The sequence below is a fragment of the Antennarius striatus genome, chromosome 18, assembly GCF_040054535.1.
Source record: "Antennarius striatus isolate MH-2024 chromosome 18, ASM4005453v1, whole genome shotgun sequence".
Taxonomy (NCBI): Eukaryota; Metazoa; Chordata; class Actinopteri; order Lophiiformes; family Antennariidae; genus Antennarius; species Antennarius striatus.
In genome coordinates this window covers 748,334-765,350 of record NC_090793.1, presented here as the reverse complement: position 1 = coordinate 765,350, position 17,017 = coordinate 748,334, and the positions used below count along the sequence as shown (strand labels likewise).

Below are 17,017 nucleotides of genomic sequence, written 5' to 3'. Positions count from 1 at the left end.
CCGCCGGTCGTCGCTCGTTCATGAGTCTTTCTGTGCCTGCAGGGGATTCTGGGATCGGGTCTGGCCTTGAAGGTCCAGGAGCAGCACAGACAGAAGCACTTTGAGAAGCGCCGACATCCCGCCGCCGGACTCATCCAGGTGAGACGTCACATGACCCCAGCGACGCCTCGGCGAGTCATCGACCATGTGTTGACCCAGACTCCCCGTTGTGTTTTCTTCCAGTCCGCCTGGAGGTACTACTCCACCAACCCCATCAGGGAGGACCTCATCGCCACCTGGAGATTCTACGAAACCATCATCGCTCTTCCCTGCTTCAGGTAACTGCCCACCTGACGTTAAATAGAACGCCACCGCCAACGAGAACAGGCTAGCGCCGGTTAGCATCAGGAGTCACGCCAGACCTCCATCCTGTTTTTAACTTCCATCCTGTTCTTTCTCTCTCTCCTTCTCTGTCCAAAGGAAGGATCACCTGGAGGCCATAGCCAGGTAGGACCTCTTCTCTAATCCCAGCCAATCAGAGATGAGTCTCCCTGATAGCGCTTTAATTAGCCGCTCGGGCTAGAAGCGCTCTCCTGGAATATCTCTGTTGTTGTGCTTCTCGTCGATTATGATATGAACCCGATGGAATAAATGTCACGACAAACAGGAAGTGAGATAGGAAGTACATTTATTTACATTTAGTTACATTTAGTTACATTTAGTTACATTTAGTTACATTTAGTTACATTTAGTTACATTTATTAGTTACATTTAGTTACATTTATTAGTTACATCTGACCCTTTGAGGTGAAAATGAGTTTGACCCCCCTGGTTTAAAGGATAAACAGCGCTGGGGTGGTTTTTGAAAAGGGTCAGCCTTCGCTGGTGACATGTGGGCGGTCTCTTCCTCCTCTTCCTCCCCCCGGTTGGGTCGTAGCCCCCCCACACTGAAGCGTTCTGTCCCGACGCCTCCTGGCCTCCACTGAGGCCTCCTGTTCCTGTTCGATGCGCCGGATTAAGTTACAGCAGCTGAAAGCAGCAACAACGGGGGCGTTGAACCGCCATCAGGTCGGGGGGGGGGTCCCAGAGGAAAAGTGTTCCAGACACGGCGCAGAACAAAAGTTGATCTTGTACGTTTGAATGTGTCGTCATAGATACATTTTTATTTACAGTAATACTCGTGTAATCTAACAGTAATATGACACGTGTTCTAGAATGAGGACATGATGAGTCATAAATGAACAAATAAAACACGGTTTGCAGAAATTTAGAATCCCAGAATCTGTTCTGGAGAGGGGCGGAGCTTAAAGCTGAGGATTGAAATTAAAATAGAGACGGAAAACAAAAGATGATGATCTGAACGACTGTTGTGAACAAAGAGAAGGGAGGTGGAGAGAAAGAAGGGGAGAAAAGAAGGGTAGAAAGGAGGAAAAGAGGAGGCAGGGAAGGAAAGAGAGAGAACAGAGGGAGGTAGAGACGGAATCCAGTCCCTCGTCGGATCAGCGGCGCTGAATTATCTCGTTCTGAGCGAAGAGGTGGACGAACGCCAGGAAGTACAACAGAGCTGCCATGTCCAACAAGGAGATAAGAGTGTGTGTGTGTGTGTGTGTGTGTGTGTGTGTGTGTGTGTGTGTGTGTGTGTGTGTGTGTGTGTGTGTGTGTGTGTGTGTTTCTGGAACGATGCCAGCTTCTCCGACAGTTTTACTCCGTCTTCATTTAGAGCCGAACATCAAACATGATAAATAAACTCAAATAAAGTCGTTCCCTGTAATAAAATGTGAACTTTATTAGTCGACGTCCTTCTATAATAAAAAATGTTTGCTTCACCGGTTTTAAATTTTTTGGTTTTAAATTTTTTAGCTTTTAATTCTGACGCCCACATCAAACCACCCAGACTCTTCATCCTCACCTTTGACCCTCCTCTTCCTCCTTCACCGATCCGACATGGGATTTAACGTTTTTGTTCAGCTCATAAAAAGCAATAAAATAATTCAAATCAGACCCGGTTCGTAGAAAACCTTTTGCAGCCGGTGTGTTTCTGATGACGCCACACCCCTCGTGGGGGGGTTACATTATTTTCCTATAGTTGTGTTGCCTGGTTTAGCAGCAGCCATTAGATAATCACAGGTCATTTTCTGCTCTTTATTCGATTGAAAGGCGTTCAGAAAGCGCCTCTCTTCCTTTAAAGCTTCCTATTCTGTATCCTCTCAGCGCAGTAATCTGCTGCCTCCATTCCACCCCCCCACGTAGAGCCTCATATTGTTTGTCTGCTGTGGGAGAAAAGTCGCTGAGAACGCTAGGTCTGTTGTCGGCTCCGATTACCCCACCTCCCTGCCTCCTCCAAGGCAAACAGGAGTCTTATTTTACCCGGGGAGCGCTCGCCTTTGTGCTGCCAAATATTGTCAGCCATTGGACGATGGAGGAGGATTATTACGGCGAGGCGGCGGACCGCAAGAGCTTAATTCCTCCGTGAGTCGAGTCTGACTCAAGGAAAGCTGTAGCGGAGATGAGACGATAGGAATATCTGATGCGAGCTCAGGAAGACAGTAGACTGTTGAAGGTTGTCAAAGTTTCCCCAAACCCCCGTCAGATGTCGGAGGCTTTGATCAAACATGTTGAAAAATGTAAAAAAGACTGTACGTTTAAGACCCCTTCAAGGTACAGTATGTGGTAGATCGAGATTGAGAGTTGGGTTGCCCAGACCTCTAGAGTTTCCAGAGCTCCATTGGAGCTCCTCAGTGTGATAGATTTGCCCATCAAGTCTTTAGAGTTTAAAGGTGAGGACATCCAAACAAGAGTTCAGGCAAGAGGACGTTTGAATCCCGAGACAGGAGCTGCTTTAGGAGCTCTGAGTTGTAAGACTTGAGAGATTCCAGCTGGTCGCCCCTTGGTATGAGACTGTCCTACGGTGTTCCTGTTTTCCACACTGTTGATTCTGTCTTCTATTTTAGCCAAAAGTTGAGTATCCTGGAGCGGGTTCGCCTTCCGAATGCACGGCCATCGGTTGGAACAGGCAAGAAGATCACAGGTAACGTTGACTCCATCGAAGAAAGTCCCTCCAAGGAGCCCAAACCTGCCGGCTTCAGTAACCGGGAACGCTTCCGCACCGCCTTCCGAATGAAGGCGTACACACTCCGCCAGAGCTCTGAAGGTAGGGAAACGATGTAGGTCATCCCAAATTAAAACATAGGTTTGGTCTACAAGAGTCCAGTTCAGGCACTTAACCCAGGACTTTGCGTTTTTCGTCAGGACTCTTACCTCTTATCTTTGTCAGATGCCGGAGCCTTGGCGGACCCAGCCTTAGAGGAGCGGGGCTTCCCCGCCGACATCCTCATGGAGGAGATGATCCCCACACTGAAACTGGTCATCAGGGCAGTCAGGTCAGGGACTTTAAATGGACTGATGGCCTAGTGCAGCTCACCTGAGCCAGTGGGCGAAGGTTCGGCGCTGGTTTCGGTTGCTTGTCTTTAGTGTCAAGGGTATTTCCAATAGATCCAGAAGTTACTGGAAAGATTGCATGATTTGGCTGGTCTGGGAATGTGGTCGGATCCATAATGATTGATTTAGGCTGGTTTGGAAGGAAATCCCAACCACTGAGCACCTGATAGAGTAACAAAACTGTTCTGTCACCAACACAACCTCTTTGTCTCGTAGGATCATGCAATTCCTCTTGAACAAGAAGCGGTTCAAGGAAACTCTGAGGCCTTACGATGTCAAAGACGTGATCGAGCAGTACTCTGCCGGACATCTGGACATGCTCTGTCGAATCAAATACCTCCAGACAAGGTCAGAAAGGAGGGAAGCAAATGAAGTGAAGCGAATCTGGTCTTTTCCCCAAAGCTAATCCTGTTTTTCTTCCTTTCAGGATTGACATGATTCTTGCCCCTGGACCACCCCTCACCCCAAAACAAAAGAAAACTCAGAAAACACCCTTTGCCTATCCGTCCAATCAGTCACCCAGGTACAGTCACACCTGGAAATGATGATTTTGTAAAACCACGGTTGACTTCGCTAAAGTAAAAACTAGCAACTTGGCTAAAACAGTTGCAAGAATGCACTTCTTTGATCGTATCACCAGATATTGTGATCTCTTTCCCGATAACAAATACTGTTGTCGTCCACGTCTACTGAGTATCCCTGTGTCCTAGGCATGAGTCCTACCCAGCCAAAGCCACCTCCTTGCCAGATACCGACGACCAAAGCATGATGGGTAGATTCGTCAGGGTGGAGAGACAGGTGAGTGTCAGGTGTGAAAGACATTGAGTTGAGTTGAGTTGTCAGAAAAATCAGGCGCAATGTGTCTCTGTCTCAGGTGGAGGACATGGAGAAGAAGTTGGACTTCCTGGTGGACATGCACATCCAGCACACCGAGCACCTGCAGGTGGACTCTGCCGGCGATGCCCACATGACCCTGGAGGCGTGTGAACCTACGGCGAACGGTGAGATCCGTCGGGTTTTCTTCAACTACGCCGAGGCGTTCCCGCACATGTCCTACCAGGTGCCTGTCAGCAAGGTGAACCTCTACTACGGCAGAGGAAGGGGTGGCGGCGAGGAGGCGGGGTTGACGGGTGGAAGCCACGCCCGCTCTGACCGCGAGCGCCCGCCATCGCACCAACGCCGCGCTCCAGCCGCCATCCCCACCTACACCGAACGCCCCACGGTGTTGCCCATCAGCTCCTTGCAGGACTTGTCAGTGGGGTTGGGCAGGACCACAGGGGGGCGGGGGGGCGACTCGCCGCTCTCCATGCTGTCGGTGAATCACGAGGAGCTGGAGCGATCGCCCAGCGGCTTCAGCATCTCTGGGGATCGGGAGGGGGAGGAGGGACAGGTCGTACCGGCGGATGTCGGGGTTGTGACCAGGGACGAAAACTGGGCACGACCCAGACCGAGCTACCTGGCGGAAGGGGAGACGGACACAGACACTGACCCCTTTACCCCCAGCGGGGGCCCTCTACCGCTCTCCTCCACGGGGGAAGGTTTTGGCGACGCCGTGTGGAACACACCGCCCTGAGAGGCGGGGCTTCACAGGAACGGACAAATCGGAGAGAAGACCTTACGTTGAAGTCTCTGAACCCAACCCAGTTTGGGTCAAAGCCACACCTCTGGACCAGAACATTTAGAGGGACGTCGGGTCTAATCTCCCTCGACGCTGGAAAGTCGGGAGGTCGACTACCTTCGGAGACCGTCGCCGATCTCACCAACCGACCGCCGTCCAGACGGAGAGCCATGGCAACGAGACTGCCCAGAAAAAAAAAACAGGAAATCAGCCCGTTTGTAAAGTAAAACTCTGTACAGCGCACTCTTAAAAAAAGAACATAAATATACGTACTATATACACCAGAAAAGCTTTATCGCTGCAAAGCCAACCGCACTGCATGTAACGCATGCGATTCCTAGAGTAGACACCGCAACGTTCAGGATATCAGGAAACGGAAAAAGCATCTGAATGGAAACGTATACCTGCTATGCCATTTTATAACACCTATTTTTTTATACGAACACATCGTCATTGTTTTTTTGCATGGTCTGCATGATAATGCTGCATTCAAAGGTGTGTGGGGGGGTGGTTAGGCGTAGGCAGGTGGGGGTCTCCTCCTGCTTCGTATGTTTGCCTGAACGTATGAGAGAGATGGAGAAAACACTAGTTTAGTCGTTGTCGTCACGTTTCCGTTTCTTTTCCCGCGTCGCGCTCCGAATCGGGTCTTTTTTCCAGAAACTGGATTTTTGTTTCTGATCCCATCCCTTTAATTTCACGCCGCTGTGCTCTTGAGTTTCACGTCAGCTCTTCCTGGATACGGAATCTACAACTGATATTTAAAAAAATAAAAACGTAAACTGACTCCGCCACTTTGTTTGCAAATGAATTCAGGGACGTAAACCACCTGATTATGATTTATAAATGTTTCCGAACATTTTGATTGCAGATTTAGTTAATTTAAAGGATTTGAAAATATTAGCTCGAATTTCAAACCTCGACACTGATGAAAATTACCGATTACTTTCACGTGTATTTAGTGTCCTTTGTGCCAAACTCCTCCACCTGGCATCTAAACAGATTATTAAAATGTTGTTTATTAGATGAGATTTTCATTTTAAAAAAATCTTAGATGTCTCAATAATTAGCTTTCTATTTCAGAGGAAATTTTTTTTTTTTTTTTTTCGTGATCAAAATTTTCCCCTCATTTTTCATAACAATGCTATTAATTCAAAATAATATATTCTAATTTTAATAAATAAAGGAAACTTTCATTTACCGCAACAAAAAAAAGCTTCAGGAATCACATGACGGTGAATGTAATATCTGACATCCGCACCCATCGTCACGTCACACTTATAGCGTGTTCAAAATTCAAGCGGGGGCGTCGACCTGGAGGTTCAAATGGTCCAATCAGATGTGACTCCTCCCCATGACAAGGAAAGCTGCGTTAAAAAACCTCAAATTTCAGTTTGTTAAAGTCGGAATCAAACTCAGAAACAAAATGACATCGACTGCGTGAATTTCATGCAAACTCCACCCACCTGGTGCTCCGAGAAGAGTAAAACAAACGCTCCTGGTGGTTAGCTAGTTGCTGTTTATTTCCCTCTGATTGATTTCTTTATATATTCTAAAGATAATCCACATATAAAACGATCAGACGATGTATCCCTGCAGACTTTTATTCGTTGCGCCTCTGAAGCTTGAAGCATCGTCCGGTTTGACGCCACGCCGTCAGCGTGTGATTGGTGCTTCAGCCCGCGTCATGTGACCAAACACGCCACAGGGTTTACGAATGCGAGTTGGTTTCCTCCTGTCTGTTTTTGTACAAAGCTCTTTTGATGCTTTCTATGATTTCAGCTGCACAGAAATGTGACAGTCGTCGTTTTAGTTATTTAATTCCGACATCAGATCCAAGTGTGGAAAAAAAGAAATTCTACAAACACCATCAAGCTTCCTTTGAAAATCTTAACTCTTCTTAAATTTACCAACATGCATGAGAATATTGCTGGAAATTATTTTGCCCAACGTACTTTTGTATTCACATGGCAAATTACTGTTAAATTTAGCATTTGAATATTTCGCAAGTTCAAAAAAATTGTCTTCCAAGATGAGGAGAAAAAAGTGATTCTGGAAAAGACGGCTGGCGGGTCAAGAAATGAAATTAATTTTTTTCATGACAAACATGAAATTATTCTCATGAGTCTACCCAGTATTTTCTTTTAAACTTTTATTTCACTTACTTGAAATCAGCTATGTAAGAGACAGACATACAAACATTTTAAATGTCTTTATTGGGTTTTTTTATTTTCTCATTTAAGATTAACATTATTTAATTTGTTTTACATTTGACTTTCATTTTTGACATCAATATGCTGACATTAGTTTTTACAGTGAGACCCAGACTCCAGGTCACATGGGTTTGTGTGTTCGATGATGTTTAAAGACTTTTTTGGCCTGATTTCACTATAAATTTATGTACATTTAAATCTGTGGTGGATGATATGGCAAAACCCCCTCCAAATCAAACCATCATGCTCCTTGTTTTAAATTGAAATAGGAAATGTCTCCATGACGACTGCGTGGAAATTGATTCATGTCATTTTGTGGGATGTGGGATGCGGGTTGGGGGGGGGGGCACTTTATGCTAATGCATTTAAGATTTGAAGGACTCAATGACGTCTGTTGTCATGGCAACCTACATTTTGGGATTGATTTTGTAAATCTTTGTCAAAGTCGACTTTATCTCACACATGGGTGTAAGTTGGATTTCTGGGTGTAAGTTGGATTTCTGGGTGTAAGTTGGGTTTCTGGGTGTAAGTTGGGTTTCTGGGTGTAAGTTGGGTTTCTGGGTGTAAGTTGGATTTCTCACCCTTTACTCTTGACCTCCCTCCATCCGTCTGTCCGTCCTTCAGCAGACTCGACTCTTATTGGTCGTTCACTGTTGATTCGGTCAGTTTAAACATCTTCTTGTGCCATGTTAGCATTTTAATCACGTTAGCGTTGAACTCTGAGAGGTGCTATGTGTTAACTGTCACAGACATGATGGATGACTTCCTGTTTACGTTTGAAGTTGACATGTTTACTGTTGTTTGTGTGATCAGATCATTGTTCGGTTTTGGTTTTGGTGAGTCTTCGTCTCTGGATGCTAACGAGCCTTTAAACGCCTCCTCTCTGTCCGCCGTTTCAAACGCTTTCGTTTTGCAAAGAAAAATTAGTTTCAAATCAGGGAGTTTGTCTCTACAGGTCCGTTGGAGTCGTCCGAACAAATTCCCAGTATTTAGCTTCACCTCTTCCTGTCCCGTTTGTTCCGTCTCTTCTGAATGTAGAACCGCGTTGGCGCTGCTTTTGAAAACCCGTCATCATCGCGTCTAAACAGGAAGCATGTTTGTTCCGAGTGTTCTCACGTACGCGTCGCTCATTTCGCTCCACCGTCTGAGTCTTTCTGTGCGTTCGGAATGGAAAGGAGCACTTTATTGCGTCCGTGTCGTGGAGAGGCGAAGCTGCTTGCTGTGATTATTCCGTTCCGTTTGGCTGCACTCGTAACTGCATATCAAGCAATGCACTGACACATCCTACATAACCATTTTACGGATATCTTAATTGCTACGAATTATTTGTGCCTTTGCCTTTTGCAGTACAGTTCTTTTAAGTATTTTGTTTTTTTATTATAAATTATTTTAATCATGCTTTTCCTGCTAATGCTGTCAAACACGCGTCACCGAGCTGCTGATAAATTCTACGTGGAAGGCTGCATTTACAAAAACACGTCCTTTACGTGCAGCGATGCTAGCAGGTTTGCTACCGGTGTTAGTGCTAAGCTAAGCTATGCTAAAAACGAGAAGAGTCCGTCTAAAACATCAAGATGAAGGTAGCAGCAGCTACGTTGTTAGCTAGATAGCATCAAATTGAGATTCACATGTGCTTCTACAAATGTAGGCTACACTCGAAACGACGTTAAAATGTAGATTTTTTTCGCAAAAAAAAAAATTTTTCCTTGAATTTAGGATGATCTGAAGTCCAAATGCTAGCTCAGATTAGCCGCTCTGTGGAGCTGCAGAAGCTAACACCTTTGATGTTCTTTCACTGACTTTTTTATTTTGTTCCCATCAAAAAAAAAAAAACTACGATAGACTTTTGCGTCAAACAATAAATTAAATTTAAACGTGAATCTGAAGGATGTTTTAAAGGTAGGAAGCTACTTTAAAATGTGCCAAAAAAAACCCTGACACTCGCCTAGTGGGGACTTCGCTACTGAAGCTAGCCACCGGTTAGCTGCGGAGTGTTTCGCTGTGTAAATGAAGCCCCGCCCCCACAGACACGATGAATAAACAGCAGCTTCGTGCGACTCGAACGACGGCGGCTTTTTTCTTTTTCATTAGTTTGTAAGTTTGTAACTTTCCACGAGTGGCCTTCAGCTGAGCTTCATCTCATTACGGTTTAAAAACCACCATTTCTACTCTGTATGGAAAAAAACACTTTGACGATTTTGTTTTGAAGATATAATATGCAAATGTATTCTTACTTGATTTTTTAATTTTTTTTGTCTTTTCAATTGCACCAATTATTAATAAAGTACTGAACTGAAAGCTGTGGGTTTGTGATGGGAGGAGTGTGAACGACGTTTGTTTGTGTTTCTACGGAAGCTCAGAAGAGACAAAACACACTTTTATTACTGCGAGAGGAAATCCTGAAATACTTAAATCAATCTAATTTAACCCTGTAAAACCTGAACCATCAACTTTCCTAGAAATTGAAAGAAAAATATATTTTTTGGAAAGTAAAATATTAAAGGAACCGTCTGACAAATGGTTAAAAAAATTTTTTTCATAATTTAATTTGGAAAGCCACGTGTAAGAAGTTTGATGCATTTGGCTTTGAAGGATTAATTAAAGCTAAATAAAGTAATTTTTTTAAAATCATGAAGTCTGTTTGACTCGTTTTCCAATTTAATGAATCCTGTTGATTTGAGTAATTCTGTCACTTCTAGCCACACGTGGTTGTGTTTTATTTTAACTTCATGCTGAAGCAGGAGCCATTTAAATGTTTAACTTTTCTTTTCGAGCATCAATAATAAAATAATTATTTAAATTATTTTGAATCGTTTAGATATCTGCCTGACGCCTAACAGCCCAACAGTTTTTAAATAACTACATTCAAACGAGCTGTCACCTGTTTAATTCAACTTAGCTTACCTTAGCATTAGCATTAGCATTAGCATCGTTGCTCTTTTAAAGTTTGAGACACGACAGATGAGCGTGTTAAAGTCCCGCCCTGATGATGATGATGCCTCGTTGCCATGGTAACAACAGAACATGGGTGAATCTCATCTGGGCTTTCATTGGATATTTTTTGCAGCGGGGTCGGCGGCGGTGGGGTGGGGGGGTCACGGATCAGCGCCCAGCCCACAGACAAACACTTTTGTGTGGAGCCCACAGAGCTGCCAAGCTGCTGCCGTTCACAGGGTGTGTGTGTGTGGGGGGGGGGTCTGGTGTCCTCACCTGACTGGGGGTGTGTGATAACGCCGGTCCAGGTCTGATGCAGACGCACCATCAGCTCAGCTCCAGCTGGACCCAGAGAACCGGTGAGTCCTGATGTCAGGATGCTGATCTGAGGTGAGGACCAGGACCAGGACTGGACCAGAACCAGAGTCTGGACCCGTCTGAGTCTTTGTGTTCTGTGTGGCAGCGGCGTCATGGCGATTTCCCAGAGGGCAATGCAGCATCCTCCTGTCAGCTTCAGGCTGTCCGTCCTGCTCCTCCTCTCCTGCAGCAGCGGTAGGTCAGAGCCTCACCTGCACAGGTGGACCAGAACCCCTGATGATGTCATCAGGAGGGTCGCTGGGTCCAGAACCCACAACCATTCATCCACTGCAAGAAGTAGAAAAATCTCGTTTTAACAGAAACGTCTTTACACTTTAAAAGATTAGAAATAGAAATCAGGTTTTAAGGTTATTTTATTTGTTTTTTATAAAAGAAAAATTGACAAAAAGTAATTTGGAAAAAACATGGATGTCCAATAAACACCAATAAAAGTTGGACATTCTTCACACGAGGCTGATAAAATTGGGATCAATAATTCTGATAATCTGATTGGTTGGATTTAAAAAGACTAAATATTTTCCTCTTTATTCCAACCTGGTTGAACCTAAAATCTCTGGTGATCCTTTCCTCCCTCTTATATTCTGTGTTTGTGTTTGTGTGGTCCTGCTGACAAACAAACAAACAAACAAACAAACGATGTGTGAAACTGTTTGTCTTTGATTTCCTGACAGCGTTAAGAGACGGACGGCAGGAGGAGAGGGTCAAAAGTCACATCCTGAACTCCACAGGTGATCATCCTTCCATCAGTTTGTTTGTTTGTTTGTTTGTTTGTTTGTTTGTTTGTTTGTTTGTTTCAGGTTGCTGAGTCTAGACAGCTGAACGTCTCTCTGATTCTATTTAATAAATGGTGTTAATGAGGCCGGCTTTAACTCCGCCCTCATGTTATTCAGATTAGCTCCGCCCTCAGACACCATGGTGGGACACGCCCACTTTTCTCTGCTGATGGAAGCAAAAACCAGAATAAGAGCCCGTTAGCTTCATCTTACCTTATTATTTCCCAGAGATCCCGGCGGAGCACATCGACCCGGCCGCCATCGACCTCACCCCCCTGGTCAATACCTTAATAAACAGCAGCCAATCAGGTACGTCGTCATGACAACCTTCAAGCAGAGGCTGAGTGGAAAATCCTTCATTCTTGTTGTAATTAAACCTCAGCTTAGATATTTATTTATAACTTAGCGCTCAAACAGCCTGCAGGACAGTCGGTCCCTGAACGCATCACTAAAGGACCAGTTCACTCAAACACTTGGAAACATTTTTGACTCGGTTTTCTGGACTGCGGTCGAGGAATTTAAAATGTGATTTTCTGGAGTAAACAGACTCCTCCTGCTCAAATATTCCACCTTATTATTATTATTATTATTATTATTATTATTATTAGTAGTAGTAGTAGTAGTAGTAGTAGTAGTAGTAGTAGTAGTAGTAGTAGTAGTAGTATTAGTAGTAGTATTGTTATTATGATCATTACTATTATTATTATTGTCATCGTCATCATAATTATTATTATTATTATTATTATTATTATTATTATTATTATTATTATTATAACTTGTGAAAGAATCTCCTGTGCCCTTCTTCTTGTCTTCCAGGCTCCCGTCAGCTCTTTTCCCTCCTCAGCGTGACGTCATACAGCTCTCTGGCGCTGCATAAACTCACCCTATTGGTCTACAACAGTAATAAATCAATCAATCAATCTATCTATCTATCTATCTATCTATCTATCTATCTATCTATCTATCTATCTATCTATCTATCTATCTATCTATCTATCTATCTATCTATCTATCTATCTATCTATCTATCTATCTATCTATCTATCTATCTATCTATCTATCTATCTATCTATCTATCTATCTATCTATCTATCTATCTATCTATCTATCTATCTATCTATCTATCTATCTATCTATCTATCTATCTATCTATCTATCCATCTATCTACCTATCTGTCTGTCAGCTGAAGCATGACAACACCTCCATCTAGTGGTGGCTTGTAGAAACTCAGACTCTAATCGGACCAGTTTATGCAGTGTGTGTGCGTGTGTGTGTGTGTGTGTGTGTGTGTGTGTGTGTGTGTGTGTGTGTGTGTGTGTGTGTGTGTTACAGTTTCCACCATCAGAAACATAGAGAGCAACACGTTCCAGAGGAGGTTCTGTTACTGTGTGACCAACGAGACCAACGACCTGACAGGTGGGTCCAGCACCTGGTCTGGGTTCTTGGGGGGCGGTTCTGTTCCAGGTTTGGGTTCTGTTCTGTTCCAGGTTTGGGTTCTGTTCTTCCTGCATCACCCGCTTGTCTCCTGCAGACTTCACGGCCATCCTTCTGGACGTGATCGGGAACTCAACCAGTTACCTCCAGGAGCTCTTCAAATCCGCCTCCATCCTGTCAGGTGAGCTGTAGACTGTAAACATGTTGTTTACTTGTTTACTGTTGTTTACCTGTTGTTTACCTGTTGTTTACCTGTTGTTTACCTGTCGTTTACTCGGCGGCCTGTCGTTTGGGTCTCAGTGAGCCAGAGGAACGACTCCGGCTGCATCTACATTTGTGTGATGGGGGGGCAGATGGGTAAGACGAGACGCTACACGTGTTAGCGCAGCAGCGCTGAGGCTGCTGGGAGTTTGTGTGAATCGTCTACTTCCTGTCCAGGCAGGGACGTGTCCAGGCTGTGGGACGTGGACTCCGTCACCCCCCTGTTCAACCGGACCATCGTGGAGGGGCCCCACAGAGGTTTGTCCGGGGCCCCGATTCTGGTTATGATCACCGCTAACGTACAATTAAAATTAAAAAAACTTTTCTGTTGTATTTTTAAAAATGTTTTACAACAATAAATTAACTTCCTGTCGATGGTGAAGGTTCCACCAAACGTAGCTAGCAGGCTAAGACGTCTTTTAGCTAACATTAATGGTGAAGACAGTTGAATTTCTTTTTATTTATGCGAACTGAAAACTTTTTAAATTATATTTGACAAAAATAACAACCGCCTCAAATCATAAACAAAACATTATTAAAGGAATAAATAATATTTGTTAGCCAATTATGCTATCTATCTTAAACTTTGTCAGTATGCATGAGGTTATTTTAAATTAAGACTTTATTTCTTCATAAAAACAATGTCATAACATTTATGTAACATAAACTGTGATGTTTTATATATAGATTTTCCTGCTTTAACAGTTTTGAGTTTTGTTTTGTTTTTATTTTGCTTCCAATGTTTTTGTAACTGATTCACACATTTTTTAAAAAAAAATTTTATGTACTATATTAATCCCCGAAGGAAAATTGGTGTATTTCTTTTATTTTATTTTATTTTTTTTTTTTTAACATTTTTTTATTTTATTTTATCTACTTTAATATATATATTTACATACTGTATGTCAAGTTAGTTACTGATGCCTCCCATTCAAGTTTCGGTCTTTTATTGAAGCCACCTTCTTCTTCGTCAAACAGGTAACATCTCCTCCATCAGGTTTCCTGTCGGTAAGAACCTCTAAAGATCTCCTTCAAACCTCTGTTATCGTCTTCTGGACGCTAAAAAACCATCAGGTTCTCATTTCCATCGTAAACAGAATGGCAGCATCCTCTGGTGAACCTGAGCCACATCTCTCCATCTGGGATTAGCTCCATGCTCACCAGCAGAGTTCATTCCACCGCACACGGTGAGTGAAATGGTTCGTTCAGATTTGCAGTTAGCTACTATTGCTATAAAGTTAGCTACTACACGATTGTGAGCCCTCTTCCTCAACTGCGTCGGATTCTTTAGTTTCACCGACAGCTATGGATGAAACGGCTCCTCGTTCAGCTCAGATCACCGCGGTCCCCCCGTCCGCCACGGCTGGACAACATGCAACCGTCCAGCTAGAAAGGCTAACTACGTCTGACCACCAGGACACGACACAAACAGTAACTACAGACAAAGAGACACTGACGGAAGTTACGGACGCATCTACGACTTTTCAGCCAATGGTTTCCTCCCTGCTAACCACCACTCTTCACCTCACCACTGCATTTGTAAGAACAGCTCAAGCTCTACCAACCTCAGGTACACCCCAGCCCACCTTGGTAACACCTCCGTCCACCACGAGTACAACCCAACGCACCTCAAGAACGGCTCCACCAACCCAACGCACCTTGGTAACAGCTCCGTCAACCATAGGTAGAATCCAACACACCTCAGTAACAGCTCCACCAACCGCAATTACAACCCAACACATCTCAAGAACAGCTCCATTGACCACAGGTACAACCCAACGCACCTCAAGAACAGCTCCACCGACCACAGGTACAACCCAACACACCTCAAAAACAGCTCCACCGACCATAGGTACAACCCAACACACCTTGGTAACAGCTCCGTCAACCACGTGCACAGCCCAACACACCTTGTTAACAGCTCCACCAACCATAGGTAGAGTCCAACGCACCTCAGTAACAGCTCCATCAACCGCAATAACAACCCAACGCACCTCAAGAACAGCTCCACCGACCATAGGTACAACCCAACGCACCTCAAGAACAGCTCCACCGACCATAGGTACAACCCAACGCACCTCAAGAACAGCTCCACCGACCACAGGTACAACCCAACGCACCTCAAGAACGGTTCCACCAACCACAAGTACAACCCAACGCACCTCAAGAACAGCTTCACCGACCATAGGTACAACCCAACGCACCTCAAGAACAGCTCCACCGACCATAGGTACAACCCAACGCACCTCAAGAACAGCTTCACCGACCACAGGTACAACCCAACACACCTCAAGAACAGCTCCACCGACCATAGGTACAACCCAACGCACCTCAAGAACAGCTCCACCGACCATAAGTACAACCCAACGCACCTCAAGAACAGCTCCACCGACCATAGGTACAACCCAACGCACCTCAAAAACAGCTTCACCGACCATAGGTACAACCCAACGCACCTCAAGAACAGCTTCACCGACCATAGGTACAACCCAACGCACCTCAAGAACAGCTCCATCGACCATAGGTACAACCCAACGCACCTCAAGAACAGCTTCACCGACCACAGGTACCACCCAACGCACCTCAAGAACAGCTCCAACGACCATAGGTACGACCCAACGCACCTCAAGAACAGCTCCAACGACCATAGGTACGACCCAACACGCCTCAAGAACAACTCCGTCAACCATAAGTACAGCCCATCCCACCTCAGCAACAGCTTCATCAACCATAGGTAGAATCCAACGCACCTCGTTAACAGCGTCATCAACCACGAGTACAACCCAACGCACGTCAGTAACAGATCCGTCACACACCCAGTCTACCTTGGTGTCAGTTGAAGCCACACTCTTTCCGCTGGTTGATAGTCTGACCCAGTCTGCTATCGCTGAACATCGTCCAGGCTCTACTTCCCAGCAGGCGAAACCCACAACAGTTCCGACAAGAGTTTCACCGGTCCATCCTGAACCAGGAACTATCTTGTCTGGGTGGACTACAGGGCCATATAGCTCGACACCCAGCGACCCGATGGAAAAACCAGGTAGAGACTCTCAGATTGGTTCCCAAGTCCTCCTCTGGTCCATCACCGGTGGAGTGATACATGGTCGTCTTCCGTCTTCCTAAATAACTCGTGAAACTCGTTTCTGTCTCTTGAGAGGTTGCCCTTGGAGGAGGCCGGAGCTGACCGACGTCTTCATCGCTGTTAGCGCTACGACCATTAGCACTCACAAGCTGCATCCGTGTGTCTTTGAGCTCTGCAAGTTCTTCTCCGAGTGCCTCTGCAGACCCGTCATCCACAAGACACGCATGAAAAGGTTGTCACGCTAAGATGCTAAAACATTGAACTGAAATGTCGTTGTGGAAGCAGCTGTTAGCATTCACATTCTGGTCTTTCAGGTACTGTGAAAACAGCCTGGTCTGGTACGAACAGCACACGTCTGAGGTGTGTCGGAGGATCAAGAGAGTCTCCTTCTCCAGAAGTAGGTGGACTGTAGAGAAAGATTGAATTAACCCATTGATGATCCTCTGAAGTCTCTCCATCCACAAGAGATTTCCTGAAACGGGTAAAACCTCCCTTCTGTCTCTTCAGATCTGAAACAGAGATGCTTGTCGAAGATGTGCCACAAACTGTGACGAGACCTTCATCATCAGCCGAGTTCTGGTTCCTCTGGAGACCGTATGGAAGCAGAATCTGCTGATGTCCAGGTTAGGATAGTCGGGAGAACCTGAAACCTGATTGGACAGCGCTCCAGTTTCATACCTGTTTCCTCATCTACTCACTGATGTCAGGTTATTATGGACGGACGAGAGGATCCAATCTGGAATTATGAAGCTGAACTGTAGGAATTTTATACCATAGAGAATGAACATTATTCATCTGAAACTTTAATAACAACCACATTAATCCATTTTGGCCCCTCCCACATCACCTTACTGATGAGCAGGTCATCTAAAGAGGGTTTTAGCAGCGTTAGCTTGTCTGCCTTATGAT

At 44.9% G+C, this 17,017-nt stretch overlaps 3 protein-coding genes across 3 annotated transcripts in view; all 3 read left to right on the top strand.

Moving 5' to 3' along the window:
- kcnq3 (potassium voltage-gated channel, KQT-like subfamily, member 3) overlaps positions 1 to 6,013 on the top strand; it is a 36,963-nt gene extending 30,950 nt beyond the window's left edge. The window contains exons 7-15 of the mRNA XM_068341085.1: positions 43 to 138; positions 223 to 317; positions 460 to 486; positions 2,931 to 3,130; positions 3,254 to 3,359; positions 3,634 to 3,765; positions 3,845 to 3,940; positions 4,128 to 4,215; positions 4,292 to 6,013. Coding sequence (XP_068197186.1) covers positions 43 to 138; positions 223 to 317; positions 460 to 486; positions 2,931 to 3,130; positions 3,254 to 3,359; positions 3,634 to 3,765; positions 3,845 to 3,940; positions 4,128 to 4,215; positions 4,292 to 4,990 — 1,539 coding nt within the window. The 3' untranslated portion in view covers positions 4,991 to 6,013. The remainder of the gene's footprint in view (positions 1 to 42; positions 139 to 222; positions 318 to 459; positions 487 to 2,930; positions 3,131 to 3,253; positions 3,360 to 3,633; positions 3,766 to 3,844; positions 3,941 to 4,127; positions 4,216 to 4,291) is intronic.
- Positions 6,014 to 10,649: 4,636 nt separating this feature from the next.
- LOC137612366 (uncharacterized) lies at positions 10,650 to 14,260 on the top strand. Its single transcript, XM_068340861.1, has 9 exons — positions 10,650 to 10,731; positions 11,229 to 11,285; positions 11,559 to 11,639; positions 12,147 to 12,230; positions 12,664 to 12,946; positions 13,066 to 13,122; positions 13,208 to 13,284; positions 14,005 to 14,034; positions 14,124 to 14,260. Exons 1-9 carry the CDS (start codon positions 10,650 to 10,652, stop codon positions 14,219 to 14,221), a joined length of 849 nt encoding a protein of 282 aa, XP_068196962.1. The 3' UTR covers positions 14,222 to 14,260.
- Positions 14,260 to 17,017, top strand: LOC137612531 (uncharacterized). Its single transcript, XM_068341095.1, has 4 exons — positions 14,260 to 16,066; positions 16,184 to 16,340; positions 16,423 to 16,505; positions 16,616 to 17,017. Exons 1-4 carry the CDS (start codon positions 14,332 to 14,334, stop codon positions 16,657 to 16,659), a joined length of 2,019 nt encoding a protein of 672 aa, XP_068197196.1. The 5' UTR covers positions 14,260 to 14,331; the 3' UTR covers positions 16,660 to 17,017.

What these genes read in the sequence shown, in the direction of transcription:
- LOC137612366 (XM_068340861.1), top strand. Translation starts at nt 10,650, where the DNA reads ATGGCGATTTCCCAGAGGGCAATGCAGCATCCTCCTGTCAGCTTCAGG. An exon ending in CCTCCTCTCCTGCAGCAGCG is followed by an intron (nt 10,732 to 11,228) that starts GTAGGTCAGAGC and finishes ATTTCCTGACAG; the next exon opens with CGTTAAGAGACGGACGGCAG. An exon ending in TCACATCCTGAACTCCACAG is followed by an intron (nt 11,286 to 11,558) that starts GTGATCATCCTT and finishes ATTATTTCCCAG; the next exon opens with AGATCCCGGCGGAGCACATC.
- LOC137612531 (XM_068341095.1), top strand. Translation starts at nt 14,332, where the DNA reads ATGGATGAAACGGCTCCTCGTTCAGCTCAGATCACCGCGGTCCCCCCG. An exon ending in CGACCCGATGGAAAAACCAG is followed by an intron (nt 16,067 to 16,183) that starts GTAGAGACTCTC and finishes GTCTCTTGAGAG; the next exon opens with GTTGCCCTTGGAGGAGGCCG. An exon ending in CACAAGACACGCATGAAAAG is followed by an intron (nt 16,341 to 16,422) that starts GTTGTCACGCTA and finishes CTGGTCTTTCAG; the next exon opens with GTACTGTGAAAACAGCCTGG.